The 20975-nt window shown below is 37.2% G+C and overlaps 3 protein-coding genes across 3 annotated transcripts; 1 reads left to right on the top strand and 2 right to left on the bottom strand.

Moving 5' to 3' along the window:
• The first annotated feature begins 3102 nt into the window (after positions 1-3102).
• Positions 3103-7741, top strand: LOC125196007 (uncharacterized). Its single transcript, XM_048094345.2, has 3 exons — positions 3103-3623; positions 3743-6857; positions 7124-7741. The coding sequence occupies exons 2-3, from the start codon at positions 3923-3925 to the stop codon at positions 7504-7506; spliced, it is 3318 nt and encodes a 1105-aa protein (XP_047950302.2). The 5' UTR covers positions 3103-3623; positions 3743-3922; the 3' UTR covers positions 7507-7741.
• Positions 7742-16037: 8296 nt separating this feature from the next.
• Positions 16038-16685, bottom strand: LOC125191612 (S-protein homolog 31-like). Its single transcript, XM_048089006.2, has one exon. The coding sequence runs from the start codon at positions 16560-16562 to the stop codon at positions 16122-16124; it is 441 nt and encodes a 146-aa protein (XP_047944963.2). The 5' UTR covers positions 16563-16685; the 3' UTR covers positions 16038-16121.
• A 1970-nt stretch (positions 16686-18655) lies between these two features.
• LOC148929406 (uncharacterized) lies at positions 18656-20324 on the bottom strand. Its single transcript, XM_089055995.1, has one exon. The coding sequence runs from the start codon at positions 20291-20293 to the stop codon at positions 18839-18841; it is 1455 nt and encodes a 484-aa protein (XP_088912121.1). The 5' UTR covers positions 20294-20324; the 3' UTR covers positions 18656-18838.
• Between the last annotated feature and the right edge of the window lie 651 nt (positions 20325-20975).

A 20975-nucleotide genomic window follows, 5' to 3' on the forward strand; every position in this document is an offset into this window, starting at 1 on the left:
TTTTCCTCATTGTAACCATTTTCCCATTCTAATAAATTAGTTACTCAGAATGTGAATACTCGAATTTTATAGCACAAAAGCATACCAACATCCATATCTGTTAGTGAACTCCTAAACTTAAACACATGAATTAATTGGGAAAGCAATTAGCCTAAGCAACCTCTAATCTATCTCCAAAAGAAATAAAATTTTCACATGGCACATGTTTGTTAGCTAAATAAAGTAATGGATGATATTTAAAAGAGCCGTCTAATAATTTGATTCATAGATGATAGGTATAACATGGGTTTAGAGAGAAGTAATTAACTAAAAAATGAGGTTAGTGGTGATGAACCAAAACCAACAAAAGGAAGAATCATCATTGGGAGAAGCAACAAAGTAATGGGAGGTGGGCCCCATGTCTGTTTCACCATCTCAATATTTGCATATAGTGTTAGTCTAGTCATGATGTGACAATTGACATTAATGTCCTTCTACTTCCAAATTCCTCTTTTTAGATTAATGGCATTCAAATTCCCAAAAATTAATTAAAAAAATTGAAGGCCTATCTTGAATGCGTTGAGATTGTATTTCTCAAACCATGCTTATAATTAATGCGAGTATCGCCCATTTAATGTTGTACAAATGCTCGAACATAGATATGACAAGCACAATAGCAGTACAACAATAATTTAAAACATAAATAAAAAACGCATTCATATGCTGCGGTATGCGGACTTAATTTGAGCGATTGTGAACGACAAGTAAGGGATGGATTGAAGAGAGAGACGACCAAGAGAGAGAGAGAAATGAGAATTACATGTATGGAGAGAGAAAATACACTTGTCGCTGACAATCACTCAAATTAAGTCGGCAGCATATCAATTCTCTTCGACATATATTTAAAAAAACATAGGTTCCCAACAATTATAAGGTAAATATATTATAACCCTAAACTACATCAGTATGATAATTTTCGAGAATATAAAAGCATTCCATGTTGCACCACTCGACAATACTCTTAATGTTCTATAGAATAATAGCAACACTCTTCCTCATAATAAAACTTAGAATCCAATCTCCATTTTTTATATGGTCTTCAAAAATTTTCCCTGGTAGGCGCATATATAAACTTTGTGTGGATGCTAAGACTTAAGACAGCTAGCTTACACATATATTTGATGATGCTATAATCAACTTTTTTTTAATGAAGCAAATTAAGTTAAGGAGTTATTCTATCATCCCACATGGAAGCTAGTGGAATTCTACGTGTTGATAATTCATGTTTTGAGTGTAACTTTGGGATTTTAAATGGTTACATACACAAAATATGTGACCATAAGTTTAGCTCAGAACCGCAAACTTGCAAAAATTCATACTATTAGTGAATAATTAGAAGAACAAAACCTTTAAATTAGAAAAAAAAATATTATTGGGAAGTACTTTTTGGACAGCAAAATGTGAAAACTATCCTTAAATTAGTGAGATTAACTAACTTAGATGGCAATAATTTAAGGAAGATTAATAATGTGAGTTAGCAATTGGTTTCAACACTGAAATAATGAGTGTGGAGACTATATGAATGAATCATTGATTTGGACATAAAGTAATTAGTAGGATGCCAAATCATCTACCCATATCTCCTTTACTTCTATTGGTGGGTCCCTCTCTTACAACTTATATTGGCTATGTGGGTCCCACCTCTACATAACTAGCAAGTGTAATTTGAATATGAAAGTAAGATTTTGTGGTAATTAATTACTCCAAAGGCTACAAAAAATTTGTCAACTTGACCGCCTTGCAATGGCACATTTAGTACTCCGTACTACTTATTTTATTTAATTAAAAAATTAAACTCCCCATGGTTATTACACTGAAATTTCTAAGCTTTGTTTAGAATTTAAAGGGAGAAAGCATATTTATGAAGAGAAATACTTTTAATTTAATACTCTATCTATGAAAATTAAGAAAGTAATTAGGGATTGGAGATTGAATTTGAATTCACCTTTATAAGATATAGGAGATTCACCGTTTAATTATTCTTATATGGATAAGTTTTGATAGTGATATAATACTATTTGATGTATTTTAAATTCCTATACTTCGACATAATTCAACCATTTTACATTATCCTTTTATTGATAATAAATATTCGAAGTTTAGAATAAAAGTATATAGGTTGACTGTTACTATTAATAAATAAATATTCAATTATCGGTGGAGGATGTTTCCACGCCTATATAAATGTACCATTGCATCATTGCTGTGCTCATGAATACATGGGACACATCAAGATGATAATAGAGATTGATGATTTTCTAAACAAGATAAACTATTTTATTAACCATATACTCATAAACTACTTCCCTATTCAAATTGTAATTGATTCATATCTCATTTTGGAAGGTAGAGCCATTCTTTATAATAAAAAATTGAAATACTTAATTTTTTATTTTATTCCTTTTGTATTTATATTCTCTTCAATTATCTATTTTATATATTTTATTTTATCTCCAGTTAATTATCTAAATATTAGTTTTTAAATATCATACCTAAAAGAAATGTTCAAACCACTATAGGACAAGATAGAGAGTAATATGAAAACAATAAACTGAAAAATCAAAGAGAATGAACAATAAAGCCATAAAGGGATTACTCAACAATAAATTTTTGGGAAATAAATACAAAAAGAATAGTATATTATAAGTATAAAATTGAATAAAATCTATATACATACTCAAATCTAATTTTATAACTTCGATCAGTCATAAAAAAGTAATCCATTCTAATCAAAATCTAATAATTTAAGGAAAAAGAAAAAGTCTTGAATGAAATAAATAAATGAGAAACTATATTTAAAAAATGAAAGTGCATTGATCACTTTGTAAGGTATTGAATAAAAAATTTCACATCACCGGCTTACCTACCCATTCCTCCTGCAATCCCCATCCCCGATATATCAACAAAATTTATTCAAAATAAAATAAAATAAAAACTTAGTTCATCATAAAAATAATAAAAATGCACTTTTCATGTATTTCATTTCATCCTAAAAAGTCCCTTTTGCACTTGAAAAGCCTCTTTTTAAAGAGGGTGGGGAGAAAGGAGAGGGCTTTCAGAAAAATAAAATCTTGTTGAAAGAGAGAGCCAAAACAAAAGAAATCTTGTACAGTATTCTTACACATTCAAGAACAGCAAGAAACAAAGGGAAAGACATATGAGTGTATGTACATATATAGCTATAGAGAGAGAGAGAGAGTGAGAGAGGGAAAGCATGCTTTGTCGGCCATTAGTGTTTCAGTGAAGGGAATGGCAAATGTATCTTGGGCTGTTATTTTCCATTTGCAGAAACCTCTTTTGCTAAATTAAATAAAAAAGCTCAAAGCTTTTGTTTGGTATTGTGCTTCTCAAGCAATTCATCATTTAGTAAAATACTAAGCAAAGCAGATTTGATTCATTGCATTGGATTCTGGGATTCTTTGATGCTCTGACTTCTCTTGTGAATTTGAATTTTCCCACCATTCTTGGAAAAAAAGTTTGAATTTCTGTAAAGTTCGTTTTTTTTATGGTTTTAGATGAGTTTTGTTCTGTGTTCTTCCCAAGGCATTACTTGACCTGTGGTGGAAGCTTTCATGGAACTTAAGGTCTGTCTCTTCTTGGATCATTTGCAATATATATGCAGTAGTTTCTTATGTTTTTTATTGTTTGATTATATACTACAAAAGCACTAACCCTTTTTGGTGATGGGGTTCTTGGATTGCAGGCTGCCAATCATCTTCATCTGAATGCAACTTTCTCAATGGCTTTTGAGAAACTCTTTTTTTATGTGAGTTGCTATCTGATTATGATTGGTAGAAGTTAGGGATTCTATAATTCAAATTTGGGGAAATACTTGTAGTAGAAGAGAATCAAGAAATAACTTTTCTTGTTGTGCCTAGAAGAGATGTTCAATTCAAGAAGAGGCCTTTTGTGGGGATTCATAGCTCTTTCAATGGTCTTATTGATACTGGTTTTGCCTTCAAATGCTTTGAGTGAGGATGGAATCAGCCTCCTAGAATTGAAGAAAAGCATTGCTGATCCCTTCAATTTCCTCCAAAGTTGGAACCCAAATGATCAAACCCCCTGTAGTTGGCACGGTGTGAACTGCACAATGGAGTCTAGTCCGGTCGTTTGGTCTTTGGATCTCAGCTACCGGAATCTCTCCGGGACCCTGAGCTCTTGGATTGGCAACTTGGTTTATCTCACTGTTCTTGATCTCTCCTTCAATGGATTCAGGGGGAGGATACCTAAAGAGATTGCAAACTGCTCCACTTTAGAAGTCCTCAACTTGAACGATAATCAACTCGATGGCGAAATCCCACCTGAGTTAGGCAGTTTATCCCATTTGGTATACCTGAATTTGTGCAATAACATGTTATCTGGTCCTATTCCAGATGAGTTTGGCAAACTAACCTCCCTTGTACAGTTTGTTGCCTACACGAACAACCTCACCGGCCCTGTGCCTCGTTCCTTTGGCAATCTCAAGAACCTGAGAGTGTTTCGTGCAGGGCAGAACGCGTTATCTGAGAGCTTGCCTGCTGAGATAGGCTACTGTGAGAGTCTAATAGTTCTTGGTCTTGCACAGAACCAAATCGGAGGCGAGCTTCCTAAAGAGCTCGGGTTGCTGCAGAAGCTCACTGATCTCATTCTATGGGATAATCAGTTCACAGGGCTGATCCCAAAGGAGCTTGGGAACTGCACGAGCCTTGAGACGCTCGCCTTGTACCAGAACATGCTCGAGGGAGAGATTCCTCCCGAGCTCGGCAACATCAAGTATCTTACTAGATTGTATCTTTACAGAAACAGTTTGAATGGAAGTATTCCAAGGGAGATTGGGAACCTCAGTTTTGGCTTAGAAATCGATTTCTCTGAGAATTTTCTCTCTGGTGAGATTCCAGTAGAGTTAACTAAGATAAAGAGTCTGTATTTGCTCTACTTGTTTCAAAATGGGCTCACGGGCGTGATCCCGCCCGAGCTCAGCACGTTGAGGAATCTCACGAAGCTGGACTTGTCGATCAACAACCTTACCGGCCCTATACCATATGGCTTCCAGTACCTGCCTCGGATGAGCCAGCTGCAGCTCTTTGATAACAACTTGAGTGGCACCATACCTCCTCGTCTTGGCCTGTATAGTCGGCTTTGGGTGGTTGATTTCTCGGATAATCACCTCACCGGTAGAATCCCGCCTCACATTTGCCAGCATTCAAATCTGATACTGCTCAACTTTGAGGCCAATGACTTGTATGGGAATATTCCATCCGGTGTCATCAACTGTACCTCGTTGGTGCAGCTTCGTGTTAGTGGGAACAGGCTGTCCGGGAGCTTCCCTTCCGATATATGCAGATTAACGAACCTCTCTGCTGTTGATCTTGCTCAAAATAAGTTCAGCGGGCCGATCCCTCAAGGGATAGGCAGCTGCCAGAAACTGCAGAGGCTCGACCTCTCGGGCAATTACTTCAGTGTTGATCTGCCTAATGAGATAGGCAATCTTTCCCAGCTTGCAGTGTTCAACGTCTCGTCCAACTTCTTCACTGGACAGATGCCACGAGAGATCCTCAAATGCAAGGCTCTGCTGAAGCTTGATCTCAGTGGGAACAACTTCATTGGCACCATACCGAGAGAGCTGGGGATGCTCTCTCAGCTCGAACGCCTCATCTTATCCGAGAATATGTTTTCAGGAAGCATTCCGGCCGAACTAGGGAACCTCTCTCACTTGACTGAGCTGCAAATGGGTGGAAATTTCCTCTCTGGTAGCATACCTAATGAGTTAGGCAACCTTGCTAGCTTGCAGATCGCGATGAATCTGAGTTACAACAACTTGTCCGGGCCAATCCCGCCCGAGCTTGGGAATCTCATCTTGTTGGAGTATTTACTACTCAACAACAATGGCTTGAGCGGTGAGATCCCAAGCACGTTCGCGAATCTCTCTAGCCTGCTCGGTTGCAACTTCTCGAACAATGATCTGTCCGGGCCGTTGCCATCCGTGCAGGTGTTTCAGAACATGAGTGTCACTAGCTTTGCTGGAAACAGAGGACTCTGTGGAGGGCCTCTCGGCAATTGCACTGGTTCGACTCCTAATGACATAAATCCTCCTCCCGTGGGAAGCATGGATGCTCCTCGAGGGAAGATCATCACCATCGTTGCTGCTGTGATAGGCGGAGTCTCGCTTGTTCTGATTGCAGCTATTTTATACGCGATGAGGTTCCATCCCGTTGATAAGGCCCTGTCTTCTCAGGATAAGGATGTGCAATCCGTGGAATCAGATATATACTTCTCTCCCAAGGAAGGGTTCACGTTCCAGGACCTGGTCGAGGCCACCAACAACTTCCACGAGACGTTTGTGATCGGGAGGGGGGCGGTTGGGACGGTTTACAAGGCGGTCCTGCACTCTGCTCAGGTGATTGCAGTGAAGAAGCTGGCCTCAAATAGAGAGGGGAACAACATCGAGAACAGCTTCCGAGCTGAGATTTCGACGCTTGGGAAGATTAGGCATCGGAATATTGTGAAGCTGTATGGCTTTTGCTATTACCAGGGATCCAATCTGCTTCTCTACGAGTACATGGCGAGGGGCAGCTTAGGCGAACTGCTTCACGGGTCGTTTTGCCACCTGGACTGGCAAACAAGGTTCACGATCGCTCTAGGGGCTGGCGAGGGCCTGGCTTACTTGCATCACGATTGCAGGCCTCGGATCATCCACCGCGACATCAAGTCTAATAACATACTTCTTGATGAAAAGTTTGAGGCCCATGTTGGGGATTTCGGCTTGGCCAAAGTTATCGACATGCCTCAGTCCAAGTCAATGTCCGCGGTTGCTGGATCGTACGGCTACATAGCCCCCGGTTAGCTCCTCTCTCTCTCCCTCTCCCTGCATATTAGTTTCATCAAAATATGTCAATGAATGTGGTTAGATTATGTTGGATATCTTCCATTTTCTAGGCCAAGAAGATTGGTGTTTGTTTGTGTATTTTGATTATGAAATCACATTATGATTAGGCCAAGAAGTGTTTTTATGATTATTATGCAATCACATTATGACTAAGATTGGTGGGATGATGTTTGTTTGTGCATTTTTTTTTGACGAATGATGTACTCGTCTCGGTTGCAGAATATGCGTACACTATGAAGGTTACGGAGAAATGTGATATATACAGCTACGGAGTTGTTCTCCTAGAGCTGCTGACGGGTAAAACACCCGTGCAGCCCCTCGAGGAAGGGGGCGATCTAGTGTCGTGGGTGCGGAGTTACATTCGAAGCCATTCTCTGTCACCCGAGATACTAGATCCTCGTCTGGATCTCAAAGACGCGATCACTGTGAACCACATGATCACCGTGCTGAAAATCGCGCTACTCTGCACGAGCATGTCCCCGTTTGACCGCCCATCGATGAGGGAGGTCGTGATCATGCTGATCGGGTCAAACGAGCGAGACGGGCACGCTGCAGCTTCGTCTCCGGATTACACTACTTCTCCGGAGGAGAACGCCTCGTGAGTGTCACTATTTTTCTCCCTAATCTAATGAAGTTTTTACAGAAAAGAGTCTTTTTTTTTTTCCTACTGAGATTTAACTTACTACTTTGTATCATAGAAATTAATGTAAATTTTCGATTGAAGGAATTAGTGGTAGCAAAGTAGTCCCCTAGTAGTAAGTATACACTATTGATTCATCTGCTGCTGCAGAATTAGTTGTGTATATTTTGCTTATTTGATTGGATAAACTTAGATTCCCAGCTTCTTATATAGGTAATTATGTGGGAAGAATTTTATTAACGAGGTTTTATTTAATAAACCTCCACAAGAAATGAACAACCTCTAAATGAATCCATCTTGTCTATGGCCAACTAAACACAAACTCATACTTATTATTGACCAACAAATACAGCCCCGACTGAACAATGTTCCATTCACAAACCCTATTTGCACACCTCCTCTTGTCTCTCCCCCAATCAAAAACGTCGAAACTCCCACGCAACTTCCCGAGCGTCAGTGAACACGTCGCCACGCTTCTCTGCTTCACCAGAACGTTCGTTCGGAAGTCTGCGGTGCCGATAGACGGGATGGTGAAGGTGCCAATGAAGGCGCCATTGGAACGGCAGCTGGCGATTAGGGTTTCGTCCGAATTGTTGTTCAGAATAACGCCGGCGTCGAACAACGTTAACGAGGATGCCAAATGGGCGAGAGAGAGTGCCACTAACAGTGTTATTGCTGCTGCCAATGCCATGTTAACTAATTGCTTTCTTCTTGAGTATTTGTTTGTCGAGGTGATGAGTTTAACCTCTTTTTATATGGATAATCTAGCTAGGGTTTGAGTAGAATTAAAATGTTGTGGGTTTTTGTTGTGTTTCGGACATAATTGTTAATCAAAGGGAAGAATTAATGAAAGATTGATGAGGATGTATTTACTAGAGCTAGATTTGTGGTTTTTTAATGAGAATGTGTTTAAAATAGGAAGGAGATCGGTTCGATTCCATTAAAACCGAACCCAATTCGCCCCAGTTATGGAACTGGAGTTGAGCCGAGTTCGGTTAATCGGCTAAAAAATTAAAATAAATAGTTTTAATTGGGCTTAATTTAAATGCGGTTAATCGGTTATTACGGTCGATTCTCAGTTAAACCGAGAATAGAACCGATCATCCGACGATTTGACTAATTGCATAAAATATGTTTCTACTTTCAAGGTCGTTGATAATTCAGCATGAATTGCACGTGAACTTTATCATTTTACTGCAATACTAACTTTTTTCCATAAATTCTGATCACATGAAAATTTTAAATCTATTTTCTCAAAGACAAACAAACGTGTTTTTCAAAGAAACGTGTTCTGCAAACCTTTTTTAAAAAACGGTATAGTCACATATAAGTGATTGGAATTTTTGTAATTAAATAAATCTATAATTTTATATGCGATTTTTTTTTCTCTAGCTTTTAAAATTGTAGAACAAACCAAATTTAATAATTTTCATAACAATTTTATTTTTACTAATTTCACCAAATCAAAAATCAACATTGCGTAACAATGCACATGAGAAATGATTTATTAATTGGGCTTCGAAAATTCTCAATTTATTTTGAGTTTCAAAAATGTATATATTGCCTGAGGATAGAACTAAAAAATATTAAAAAGACCGGAATAAAATTGATAAATTTTAAAGCGTCAAAGGTTGGGAAATAAAATTACGTAATTACGTACGGGTTATGTAGATAGCTAATTTTGTAGACTTTGTTGGTAAATAAAATTATGGAAGTGTAAAATCTTATCCTTGTGTAGACGCAATTAAATCTCATCCCACATCGAATTTTTACTATTGGAGTTCGATTTCATTTTGTTCAAATAAGAATTGGAGAGAACAAAGATGAAAGAAAATAATAAAGTTACAAAGAAGCCTAAAAAAGGCTAATACTACAAATACTTTTGAAACATAGCTCAAAATTTGTGGTGGTAAGAAACAAACGCACAAATTACTTTTAAAGAGGGAAAGTACTTATTTGATGCAGCTATGCCATTTTATACATCACCAAAAGACATATCGGTCTCTTGTATACAAGTCTGACCTTAAGAAACTGGTTATAATTTTCACGACTTAAAGGGAAGGTTCATGATTTAAAGCATAATTTTCACTAATTTAATTAGGACCCGATGGCGTGTTTCATCTCTTAGTTGGTCACCCCTCTCCAAAAGGGTGATAAGAAGACGTAGATCTCTATGTTTTATATCATATCTTGGTTGATCTGGAACATACGAAATAAAATGATTTTCCAAAAGTTTAAGCCAAACTGGGAGGCCGAAAAGAGAAGATCATTTTGGCAACTTACGTTATGGAATATAAGTGGCTGTCCATAACTCCCCCACAACACAAATGTCGATCGATCAAGTGCAAGACTTCAGGTTTTGGAGTGAAGATTGTTACCAGGTTTGTGTTGTTGCTCTTGTTGTTTCTTTGGCTCTTTGGGTGTTTTGCGTATTAGTCGATTTGTTGGTGTTACACTGAAATATCGTTGTACTTTTCTGTTTTTGATTTTTGCAATTTGGCTTTGGGCCGCTTGTCTTGAACATTTGCTCGCTGTTGGCCGACTCGAGCCTTTTCCGCTTATCAAAAAAAAAAAGGACAGAAGTGTGGTGTCAAGTTCGTGATTTAATTTACTCCTTATTTTTGATAATTTAATTAGGGGTGATATATCCAAGCATATGAATTCACGCGTGCGACTTTCAAAACATAATCACACGACGAGATTTGATCTCATCTTGAAATTTCGTTGCCAAATTTTTGGTGATTATGTTTTGAAACAAAATTATTTGTCTTTAGAGTCATTGGAATCAATTAAAATTTTGTACTAATATAATTAATACTTCCTCCATTTTATTTTGATAGAAATCCATGAGTTACATCCTAAAACCAATTGGTGATATGAGTGACTCATTAGAATTATATAGTAGTTTCAGGGTCTATATGAACTCCGATGTGGTATAGTTATAATTTTATATCTAGTTTCAAATTTCAATTACCAACATATTTAAGTTAATATTACGATGCCAAATGATATTTTGTAAATATATATGAGACTATTGTACAAATATAAATATATTTTGAGTAACCAAGTGAACGTATAAATGCATTCACTTCGTTTCAACCCACATACTTCAATAAAATTGATAAACTTCAAAATCAGAAAAATATTTTTAAAAAGTCTCAGTATAAAATAACATTAGAAACAATAACTCCAACCACCAAATTAAATCACACACTATTTCATTCAACAAAAGTCCACAACAATATAACCTCTTATTCATTTTTCAAGAAATATATGGCCTATTTGTCCCAACTAAACTGAAACTCATAATGATTATTATTAACAAACAAATACAGCCCGGACGAATTAATATCCCAAGAACAAACCCTATTTGCACATCTCTTCTCGTCTCGATCCCAATCAAAAACATCAAAACTCCCATACAGCAGATTCCCCAGACTCATCGTACATGTTGCCACGCTCCTCTCTTTCACTAAGATGTGAGAGAGGAACGTTTTGGGGGCCCGAGGGAGGATGGTGAAGGAGCCGATGCTGGCGCCATTGGACCAGCAGGTGGTGAATAGGCTTAGGTTTGAGGTGTTGTTCAGAGAAACGATGGCATCGAACAACGTTAACAAGGATGCGAAATTGGAGAGAGAAAAAATCACCAACAATGTTGGAATTAGCCATGAGGGTTTTGAAGGTGCCATGTTGGTTTCTTGATATTTGTTTGTTGAGGAGATGAATTGTACCTCATTTTATACTACTCCTATAATTTTACTGAGTCAAGATTGTATCAATATTATTGATATTGCATGTTGAAAATTGAATTTTTTTTATAGGGATTCTTGCTTGGAAAATAATCGACTAATGATTTGTAATTATTATTATCGAGTCGATTATGTAAGTTAAATATTGTGATCGATCGAGATGGGTACAATCATATTTATGACGGATTTGTGATATTTTTATAATGTTGGAATGAAGAGAATGTGTGATTGAATGAAATGATCAGGGCTACAATTAGAGCCTAGCCTAGCTCCCACTGAAATACTTATCCAGTTTGAGCGAGCATGTCACCACGCTTCTCTGTTTCACCAGAAAATTTGTTCGGAAATCTTTCGTTGCTTGAGATGGGATGTTGAACGAGCCGATGAAGGCGCCGTTGGAATGGCAGCCGGCGTCTAGTGTCTCGTTTGAGTTGTTGTTCAGTGAAACGACGGCGTCGAACAGCGTTAAAGGGGTTGCCAAATGCGCCAATGCCATCTTATTTACTCCTCTATAGACTATATATATTGCTTTCTTGACTTGACCTCACATATATATATATATATATATACACACGAAGTTTGTGTTAAAATGACAACACCTCATAAAGTGATACAATGACACCACGTATCCAGCAATATTATAAACGCTACACAACAATTGTATAAACGCTAGACAACAATCTCTAGCGTATTGGATATTGTTGGCCGAGAAAAATTGCTTTATAATGTATTGGATATTGATGGCCGAGAAAATTTACTCTTGAGCATTTTTTATGATTACCACATGGCAGCTGATTATTCGTCCACGTGTACAAATGATTGGCTAGGAATGGTGGTATGGTGTTACTTTAAGAGGTGTTGTCATTTTACCGCACCGCATATATATAAACCTCTTTTTATATAGATAATCTAGCGACAAAATTTAAATGTTGTGGCTTTTTGTCATCGGTTGAGATTTTGGATATAAATGTTAATCAATGCTAGGGAAGAATTAAAGATGACATATAGTAACCGAAGTCGAATCGATACCAAAATTCTCTATTAACCCAAAATCCACATTTGTAAGGTCACTTCTGAATCAAATAATCGACATTAATTAGTTTAAATCCAAAAAATAGAGGAAGAATACGTCTGTATGAGTTATAGTTGTAGGTGCATAAAATGAATATTTTACAATAGATAACTTTGTTGAATATTATAATATAGTTTAATATAATTGATATATCGATTTGAACGCAAATGGGAATCATAGTTTTTCTCTCTATGGAGTATTAATATTTGGAAGTACGAATTTATTGCATAAAATATGTTTCCACTTTCGTTATCTTTTTATAGTCAGCATGAATTGCGCGTGAATCATCACCTTATCAGTTTATATTTTTATCCATTATTCTCATCACATGAAAGTCGCTTAGTGAACGTCATGCACTATAGAAGTCCTGTATATTAGAATTAAGAACGTATTGTATTATTTATTTGTTGGTCATTAATAGGGATAAGAATTTAAATATATAGGTAGATGTTGGAGATAAAAGGAGAAATTGGTGAAATTATACATCTGATATTGCCGGATAATCATATATACGTCAATTTAGTGAGTTAAACGATGTAGTCTATTTGTAAAAAAACGACGGTGCCATTTAATTGACAAACATCTATTATAAAGCTACATATAGGTGATTGGAACTTTTGAAATTGTTGTACAAACAAATATTTTTGACCAAAATTTCAAAATCTTTAAACTAATTTACCTTTTACTATAATTTCACCATTTTCACAGGCCAGTTTCATTTTATATAATTTCACCAAGTCAAGAATCAAGATCGCATCATGACAGTACACGTCAGAAATGATTCTTCTAATTGGCCTTCAATATTCTCAATTGCTTTCGAGTCTCAAAAATCTCTGCATTGCCTGAGAATAGAACTAAAGTAGTAAAGAGAATGGAATAATTGGAATCCATTGGACCGAAATATAGGCAAAAATGCCGAAGCCAAACTCTGTCACTTTTAGACTCCGTGAGCCCGTGACCGTACGTGGACTGATTCACTTCCTTTCCGAAATATGCTGTCCAATGACATTTTCACATTTTTCTTATTTTAGCATTATAAAAAAATCTGAAAGTAAAATTGATAAGCAGAATAGAATTTAAAAATAAGATTAGAAACAATAACTCCAACTCTCCAACTACCAAATCACACATTATTTCATTTCATAAAATTCCGCATCAACCTAAATTTATTCTTCAAGAATGGCCTATTTATATATAAAAATATATATTATCACCATTTAAACACGAACTCAAAATGATTATTATCGACGTACAAATAGAGGCCAGACCGGTCAATATGCCATAAACAAAGCCTATCTCTACATTTGTTCTTGTCTCGATCCCAATCAAAAACAAGAAAATTCCCACGAAGATTCCCCAGAGTCATCGAACATGTTGCCACGCTTCTCCCATTCACTATGATGTGAGATAGGAAATTCTTTTGGCCGAGAGAGGGGATGTTGAAGGTGCCGATGCCCGCGCCATTGGACTGGCACTCCGCGATTAGGGTTATGTTTGTGAGGTTGTTCAGAGAAACCGAGGCATCGAACAACGTTAACGAGGATGCCGAATTGGTCAGACAAAGTGCCACCAACAATGCTGGAATGACTATTAACCTTGAGCTTCTTTTTGAAGCTGCCATTTTCGATACTTTAATTTGTTAGTTGATGAGGTATTATTTACCTCTTTTTATAGTGACTCAAGATTGTATGAATATTAATTATTTTATAATACACATAATCTTGCAAGGGATACAATTACAATCATATGATCATATCCTATCAACGGATTTGTGATTTTTTTTTTTATGAGAATTAATGTGTTTAATGTTGGAATGAAGAGAATTTGTGATTGAATGAAATGATCAAGTATATATTTAGGCCCTATTCAAGGAAGGAAGGAATCAATTTATATCAATCAAAGGTATTAGAGTTATAAATAAATGAGATATGTGTGAAGAGAATATGTGTAGTGAAAATTCATTATTTCATTAATTTTTATTTCAAAATTTTGAATAAAGAGAATATATGTGATTGAATGTGTTTAATGTTTATGATTCCAAATTTTTTTCCCATAAGTATGCTTCCGCGGTTCCGCCTACTAAGTTTTTTATTTCAACATGAATTGACTATGATTCAAATTTTTATCCATGACTTTTGAAATTCTGATTACATTCTTATCAAATTAAATTTAGTGCTTCTTTTTCAAACAAAATTGAAATAAGTGGAAGTGGTTGTCCCATATGGTTAAGCTACAAGCACAAATATACACATGACTATACAAGTATTTTAGTGGAAGTCATGCACTCCCACGTGGAAAAGGACAAAAGTATATTAGTGGAAGTCATGAAGCTTAAGAACGTAATTATTTATTTGTTGATAACTAATATAAAAAATTTAAATATATAGATGTTGGGAGATAGGGGGATGAAATTGACATAAAGGTATTGTCGTACGGATCAAACACATTAGCGGATAACCATCTTATCTACATATATCATGTTGGCCAACTTACCAAAAATCTTCTTTAGAGCTATACAAATGTGTCGGAGATCTATCGTCTCTCGAAAAATATTGATGTTTTTAAATATTTTTTATAATTTCATTTTATAATTACAATTATAATTTTTAATAATATTACTACTTTTTTCATCCCTAGAAAAGAAATAGAGTACTACATTTTTTTGGCATGTAAATTAAGAAGATGGTGTTCAGTGAGTTAATGAAAAATATAAGGAAAAATAGAACGGAAAGGGAGAGATGTAGAGTTAATTTTGCCAATAGATGAAATGCACCATTTATTTGGGACATCTCAAAAAAAGGAACAATTCATAATTCATTTATCTTGGAACAAAGTGATTATTTATTTGGTTAAATTTGAGAATTTTTGGACTATGTGACATGTTGGAGCTTTAATTCTATGGAGTTTCCATTTTCCTTTCTTTGCTAGTATTATTGTTTGTTTTAAGAATAATGTCAAGAATTTATAATAAAATTAGATTTTTTTGGATGTATGTTAAATTATGAAATTATGAAATTAGATTTTTAAAATCATTTTTGTTGATGAAGCATGTGAAAGTATATATAGAACTAGTATATTTTTTGGCCCATCTAGCGGGAAATACATAACTCTTTACTCGTGTAGAATGGCAAGATATGATCCCATTGATACAAATATTATATTAAAATATAACTATAAATAATAGTAACATGATTGAAAAAGTAGTGGCTGCCGTTTTCGAATGATTAAAGGCATCATAATTCACGACGCTAGTTGTTATCAGAATAGGAGAAACTAACCAATGGAAGACATTAATTAAAAAAAAATTGTAAAATTAGAAACCGCATTTCTTGCATAGATTGAACATTCTTAAAAAACAAAATCCATCATCCTTCACTAACTACTACAACTACAAAACAATCACAACATACTTAATTTCTTTCTCTTTTTTTATTAGACCAAGGGTATCGACGGGTATAATCGAGTGACCATTTGCCGTATTGATTTGTAGTCATCTCAAAGGATTCTAAAATAATGGTGATATAGCTGGCTCAAGCATTTAAAAATGGATTAATTCCTTGACCATTTGATTAAGAATAGGACAAGTCTTTTGCCACTCGAAAACACCCTTTGGGTTACAGCAGACTTGTTTTATTTACTAACAAGCTCATAACACCATTAGTCCATTATACATAAACAAAAAAGAAGCCCAAACTTCATATTAATTAGTAATTTAGATTTTATACATCTCAACAAAAACAGCTTAAATATATTTGCTTACATCCATGCAAAATCTTTGATCCATCCAACCCCATCACTGCTGAAGTAAAACCCATCCTCTCTCACCAGCCAAAGGCATTGCCCCCCGCCGCGTCCGCACCTAAACACGTCCCGGCTGGCCCGGAACGCCTCGAACTTCCGCCTCCTCGCGTCCCACTTGAGGGTGCACACGAATCGAGCGGAGCTCCACATGAGCGGGGCCACCCTGACGCTCCAGCTGTAGTCGTCGCGCTCTTGGAGGGCCCTCCCGCCTATGTCCCGCCCGTCCGCGGCCGAGCACCACACCACCAGCGCCAGCGACGAGTTGTTGGTGAAGCCGTTGATGATGCGCACGTCGTACACCCGGCCCGCGAAGGAGAGATGCTGCTTCCACGTCAGCAGCGTGATGTACACCGCGCAGCTTAGGAGGAAGAGAGCCACCGCGTTTTGCGCTTTCATTGCTTGGACTTTCTCTACTGCATTGGGAGCTTGTACTTTATATATTGGGTGAATTTGAGATGAAATTATTTGTGTCTTTAAAGTGTGAAATATGATATTGTGGTGATAATGTTGCAATTTTATGAAGATTGTATTGCGAGTGGTGAGAGATTTTGTAGTTTTGGCGTGGTTGAGATTTCTACTATTGGGCGAAAAGTGTAGTCAGACAAGTAACTGTTTTTGGAAGATAATATCATTATTGACATCGATGTGGCATCATATAGTATAAATTAAACATAGGGTAAAACATGGTATGTGTCCATATCATATAACTAAAATTCCACCGCCGTCCATAATGAGATTCATATAATGAATTATGAAGATAAAATTTGTAATTGAAAAGTGATCAAAGATTAAGTTTTGTTATTGAAAAGTGGCCAATATTACAACTTCATGGTAAAATAGTTGCAAACTTTTTGTGTAGGAGTAATTGTTTCTAAATTCTTAAACTTTCGACAAATTTTGATTTTGCATACTAGCAACTAAAATATGAGTTCCATATTCCACAAACACTAGTACTTCCAATCATAATATATACCCTGACAAATTTTTTATAACTCATGAAGAAACCAAACACTATAAAATATCTAATGAATGATGGATGGAGAACTTTTCATTTTTATTTTACATGCAACGAATAAAAAGAGTTAAACCATCCACTTTATTGGTATGCAAGACTTTTACATCTAAGGATGCTTACTATAAAAGTGATTAGAGAAGGGAAGCTTACAAAGCTCCAAAACCAAGTTTTTATACACATAAACACTCATAATCATTAACAAACTAACCAAATCAGCTCACACAATAATATCAATAGTGCTTCCACATAACTTCACTAAGAATAATGGATCTTGATGTGATGCAGCTACTTGTTATTTGTTTTCTTGATCGAGTATGATTCGCTCTAATCAAGAGTTATCAGGGTTGGCACTGGCATGCTTTAGGTATTTAGTATGATCATAGTGTCAAATACTTTAATTGATAGTGTAATTTACTTTTTGAAAATGGGAGCACTATTGAGGCAGTTGCAGATAACTACTTGTCAAGGGTTGGTGCTAACTTCACAATGAAAGTGAGGATATAAGAATTGTCACTGTCAGGCAAATTACACTCTGCAATGTATGTATGTCACACTTCTAGCCTATGCAAAATGAAACCATAGCTTTATATATAAGACTATCACAATAAGATGAAAAGTAATGAATGGTGTAAATTTGTACCTTTAGAGAAAGCATTGAAGGAGTATATGCCAAAGAAAGGTCAAAGAACACATGAGAAGTGATCATGGGGTGCAAATAGTTGAACCACTTTGTATTCTTGAGTCATATCAATGTCATTCTTAAACAAATTTATTGCTTTATCTGTGGCCTAGAATACTAATAAAATCATTGTCGCTAAAATGGAAAATAAGCTATGAAGCATATTCAGTGCGGTAGCTTCTGTGGTTGCCACTAGCAATTTAGTATTTGCTACTGTTGTTTTGTTATTTTCAAATTTGATGATGTGAATTTTTCAGTACTGCGCTTAGATGGATATTCAAACTAGTTGATGATAAACAAGGACAATAAAGAAACTAGAATGTAACCAAGTTTAGCTACCACATCTTCAAGACAGTTGAAATGGTTCAAAAACTTGAGTCGGGTTGATTCTGTTGCCAATCAGAGAGGCCATCTAGCATAACCTTCGCAGTTCGATTTCATTAGGGAATTTCCTTTTCTCGGTATGCTGTTTCTCATTTTCGACGTCCATCATACCACATAATGTCACCTCTGGGGCACATTTCACACTGTCCCTACAAATTTCGTTGAGCACTTGAGCAATGTGATCTGATCAGGACTAGCTTGTATTTTTGGACATGCCTTATCCTTCTCCACAACTGCCTGCAAAAGAAAAGACAGGGCAGCCAATTCTCTGTTTGGCAATGCTTCTTCTCTTTTCTTTGCTGAAAGCAAATTCAGGGGAAAACATGTTGAGATGTGCAGGCTGTCAAATATGCTACAATTGTACAGATAAGTCTTCGCAAAGATGTATGAGGAAGCAGGGACAAAATCAGGTTCATAATAGTAATACTACTCCATTTATATTCATTTTTGTTGCTACCCAGAGAAACTACACCTTTCCTTGACAACAAAAATCAAAGAAAATTAGAAAGGTGCTTGCTCGCTATTGAAATACTCCTAACAATTAAGCTGATAAAGCAGAACATTAAGGAAGAGATTTACTACTACTGAGTACTACTACGGAATTGAGTAATTTGGGGTGAGCCACATGGGTGGAGCAATCCTGGTGGAAGTGGTGGATATCTGAGACTCACAGGGACAATCGATGGAAGATATTTTGCCATCCACGTAACTATAGATTCCAGCATCCTCCTTTCTTCCGCCTTGGCTAATGTAATTCACACCATCTGGGGTGAAATAAATGGAATCGGGGCTCAAGTTGAAGTCCGCCGCGGGCAGGGCAAACGAGTGGTTGCCTCCGACAAACATTGCCAAACCATCCAGTGAAGCCTCCATGCACCTCATTTCACCTTGTTTGCAATCAAATTCGTACGCGTGGAAACGAATGGTTTTGTGCGAGTAACGGATTGAACCACCATTCTCTTCCTCCTCCTCTGCCTCTTCCTCTTCATCTTCATCTTCATCTTCATTTTCCCCTTCCTCTTCATCTTCATCTACCCCTTCCTCTTCATCTTCGGAGATATCTCCATTCCTTTTCTTGGTAACGTAGATATCAAGCAGCGCTTGATCAACCATATAGTGCGACCAGTTCTGCAATCGCGGGCAAGTGGTGTAAGAATCAAGGAACAGGCATTTCCGGTCGTCTTGCTTGGTTCCACATGATGTGCAGAATTGCACCTTGAGGTTTCCACAAAATTTGCAAAAGGACGCTGTGTCATCAATCCAATCCTCATCCTCCCCGCCCTCTTCCGTGACGACACGGATCACAAGAAACAGGCGCTGGGAGTGCTCATCGATCACCAGATAGCGGGGGCAGTGGTAGTGCTCGTCCTCATACCCGTGACTCGTATACATTCGGGTATTCCAAAGAGGCGACCGCGGACGATGGAGGTCCCAGCACTCCAGCTCCAAGAACGAGTCCGCCTGATTGGTCACGCAGAAGAGGCGGCTCTGGCGGGCGGAGTAGCCGATCACGTGGTATTCGCCTTGGCCGCACACGGGGACCCAGCTGCTGCTGGTGTGGGCGGGGGAGCAGACCGCAATGCCGGAGGAAGGGGCGTGGCGCATGATCGCGCGGCAGTCGTGGGCGTCGGGAGAGGAGGAGAGGATGATGCTGATGGGGCGAGTGGCGTGATCGATGTCGGGAAGCTTTATGTGAGAACCGGTGAGGGGATTGAAGAGGAAAGCCTGACGATTCTCCTCATTGAATGAGGCCACCCAGCCGTGGGAACATCCCACATGTTTCACCCGCCCGCCTTGTGCCCACGCCGGCGCCGCCGCTGCCTTGTCGATGCTCACCACTTTCTTCTCTGCCAGGCTGTACACCTCTTTATACCCGGCTTCGTAGGACGACGGTAGTAACAGGTAAGGGGATGATACTTTCCGTGGCTCAGATGCCATTTTACTCAACTTGCAAGATTGGAGGAGAATTGAGGATGCCATTGTGTTGCTCAGCATCCTCATTCTACTGAATTTACAAGATTGGAGGAGAATTGAGGATGCCATTTTCATTTGACCCCTAAACTCCTAAACCCCTGTTTATATAAGGGAAATTGGTCCCTAATATCATGAACTTTGCCCAGATTTTGATTTTTCCCATGAATTTTCAAATTAGTACCATAAATCATGAACTTTCAGATTGATTTGGTATTTCCCACGGCGGATCAAGTGTAAAATCTGGCTAATTTATATAGCATTTTGAATCCTATTTAGCAGCATTCTTATAAGTGGCATGTCATGGTGGCATATCTATTTGGAATATTAAACACAATACTACTTTTATTTGACAAAACAAAACTCTAAAATTAAAGAAAACAAAATAAATTTAATAAAAACACAAAGAATTTAATTAGAAACACACATCTGTGACGCTACGCTACAAAAATTAAAACACAAAACCTTGTTTCTCTCTTTCACAAATGCTAGGAACACATTTTAGGGAATTTCCTAAAAAAATCTTGGATTATCGGGGAAATACCAAACCAATCTGAAAGTTCATGATTTATGGTACTAATTTGAAAGTTCATGAGAAAAACCAAAATCTGGGCAAAGTTCATGATATTAGGGACCAATTTCCCTTTATATAATGGAGTGGATTTTCCTTTTATAAATTGCCTATTTTAGCGATGACTTGGGGGCTAAGGCTGTGTGCCGATCAATTAGGGTTATGAATTATTGGCTACAGCTGTATGCA

This window comes from Salvia hispanica, chromosome 4 (genome assembly GCF_029641045.1).
Source record: "Salvia hispanica isolate PSC_SH4W2 chromosome 4, Shi_PSC_v1, whole genome shotgun sequence".
NCBI classification, from domain to species: domain Eukaryota; kingdom Viridiplantae; phylum Streptophyta; class Magnoliopsida; order Lamiales; family Lamiaceae; genus Salvia; species Salvia hispanica.

Excerpts from the sequence above, each read along its gene's own strand:
- LOC125196007 (XM_048094345.2), top strand. The coding sequence starts at position 3,923 with ATGTTCAATTCAAGAAGAGGCCTTTTGTGGGGATTCATAGCTCTTTCA. Across the intron at positions 6,858-7,123 it reads GTACGGCTACATAGCCCCCG|AATATGCGTACACTATGAAG; the intron begins GTTAGCTCCTCT and ends TCTCGGTTGCAG.
- LOC125191612 (XM_048089006.2), bottom strand. The coding sequence starts at position 16,562 with ATGAAAGCGCAAAACGCGGTGGCTCTCTTCCTCCTAAGCTGCGCGGTG.
- LOC148929406 (XM_089055995.1), bottom strand. The coding sequence starts at position 20,293 with ATGAAAATGGCATCCTCAATTCTCCTCCAATCTTGTAAATTCAGTAGA.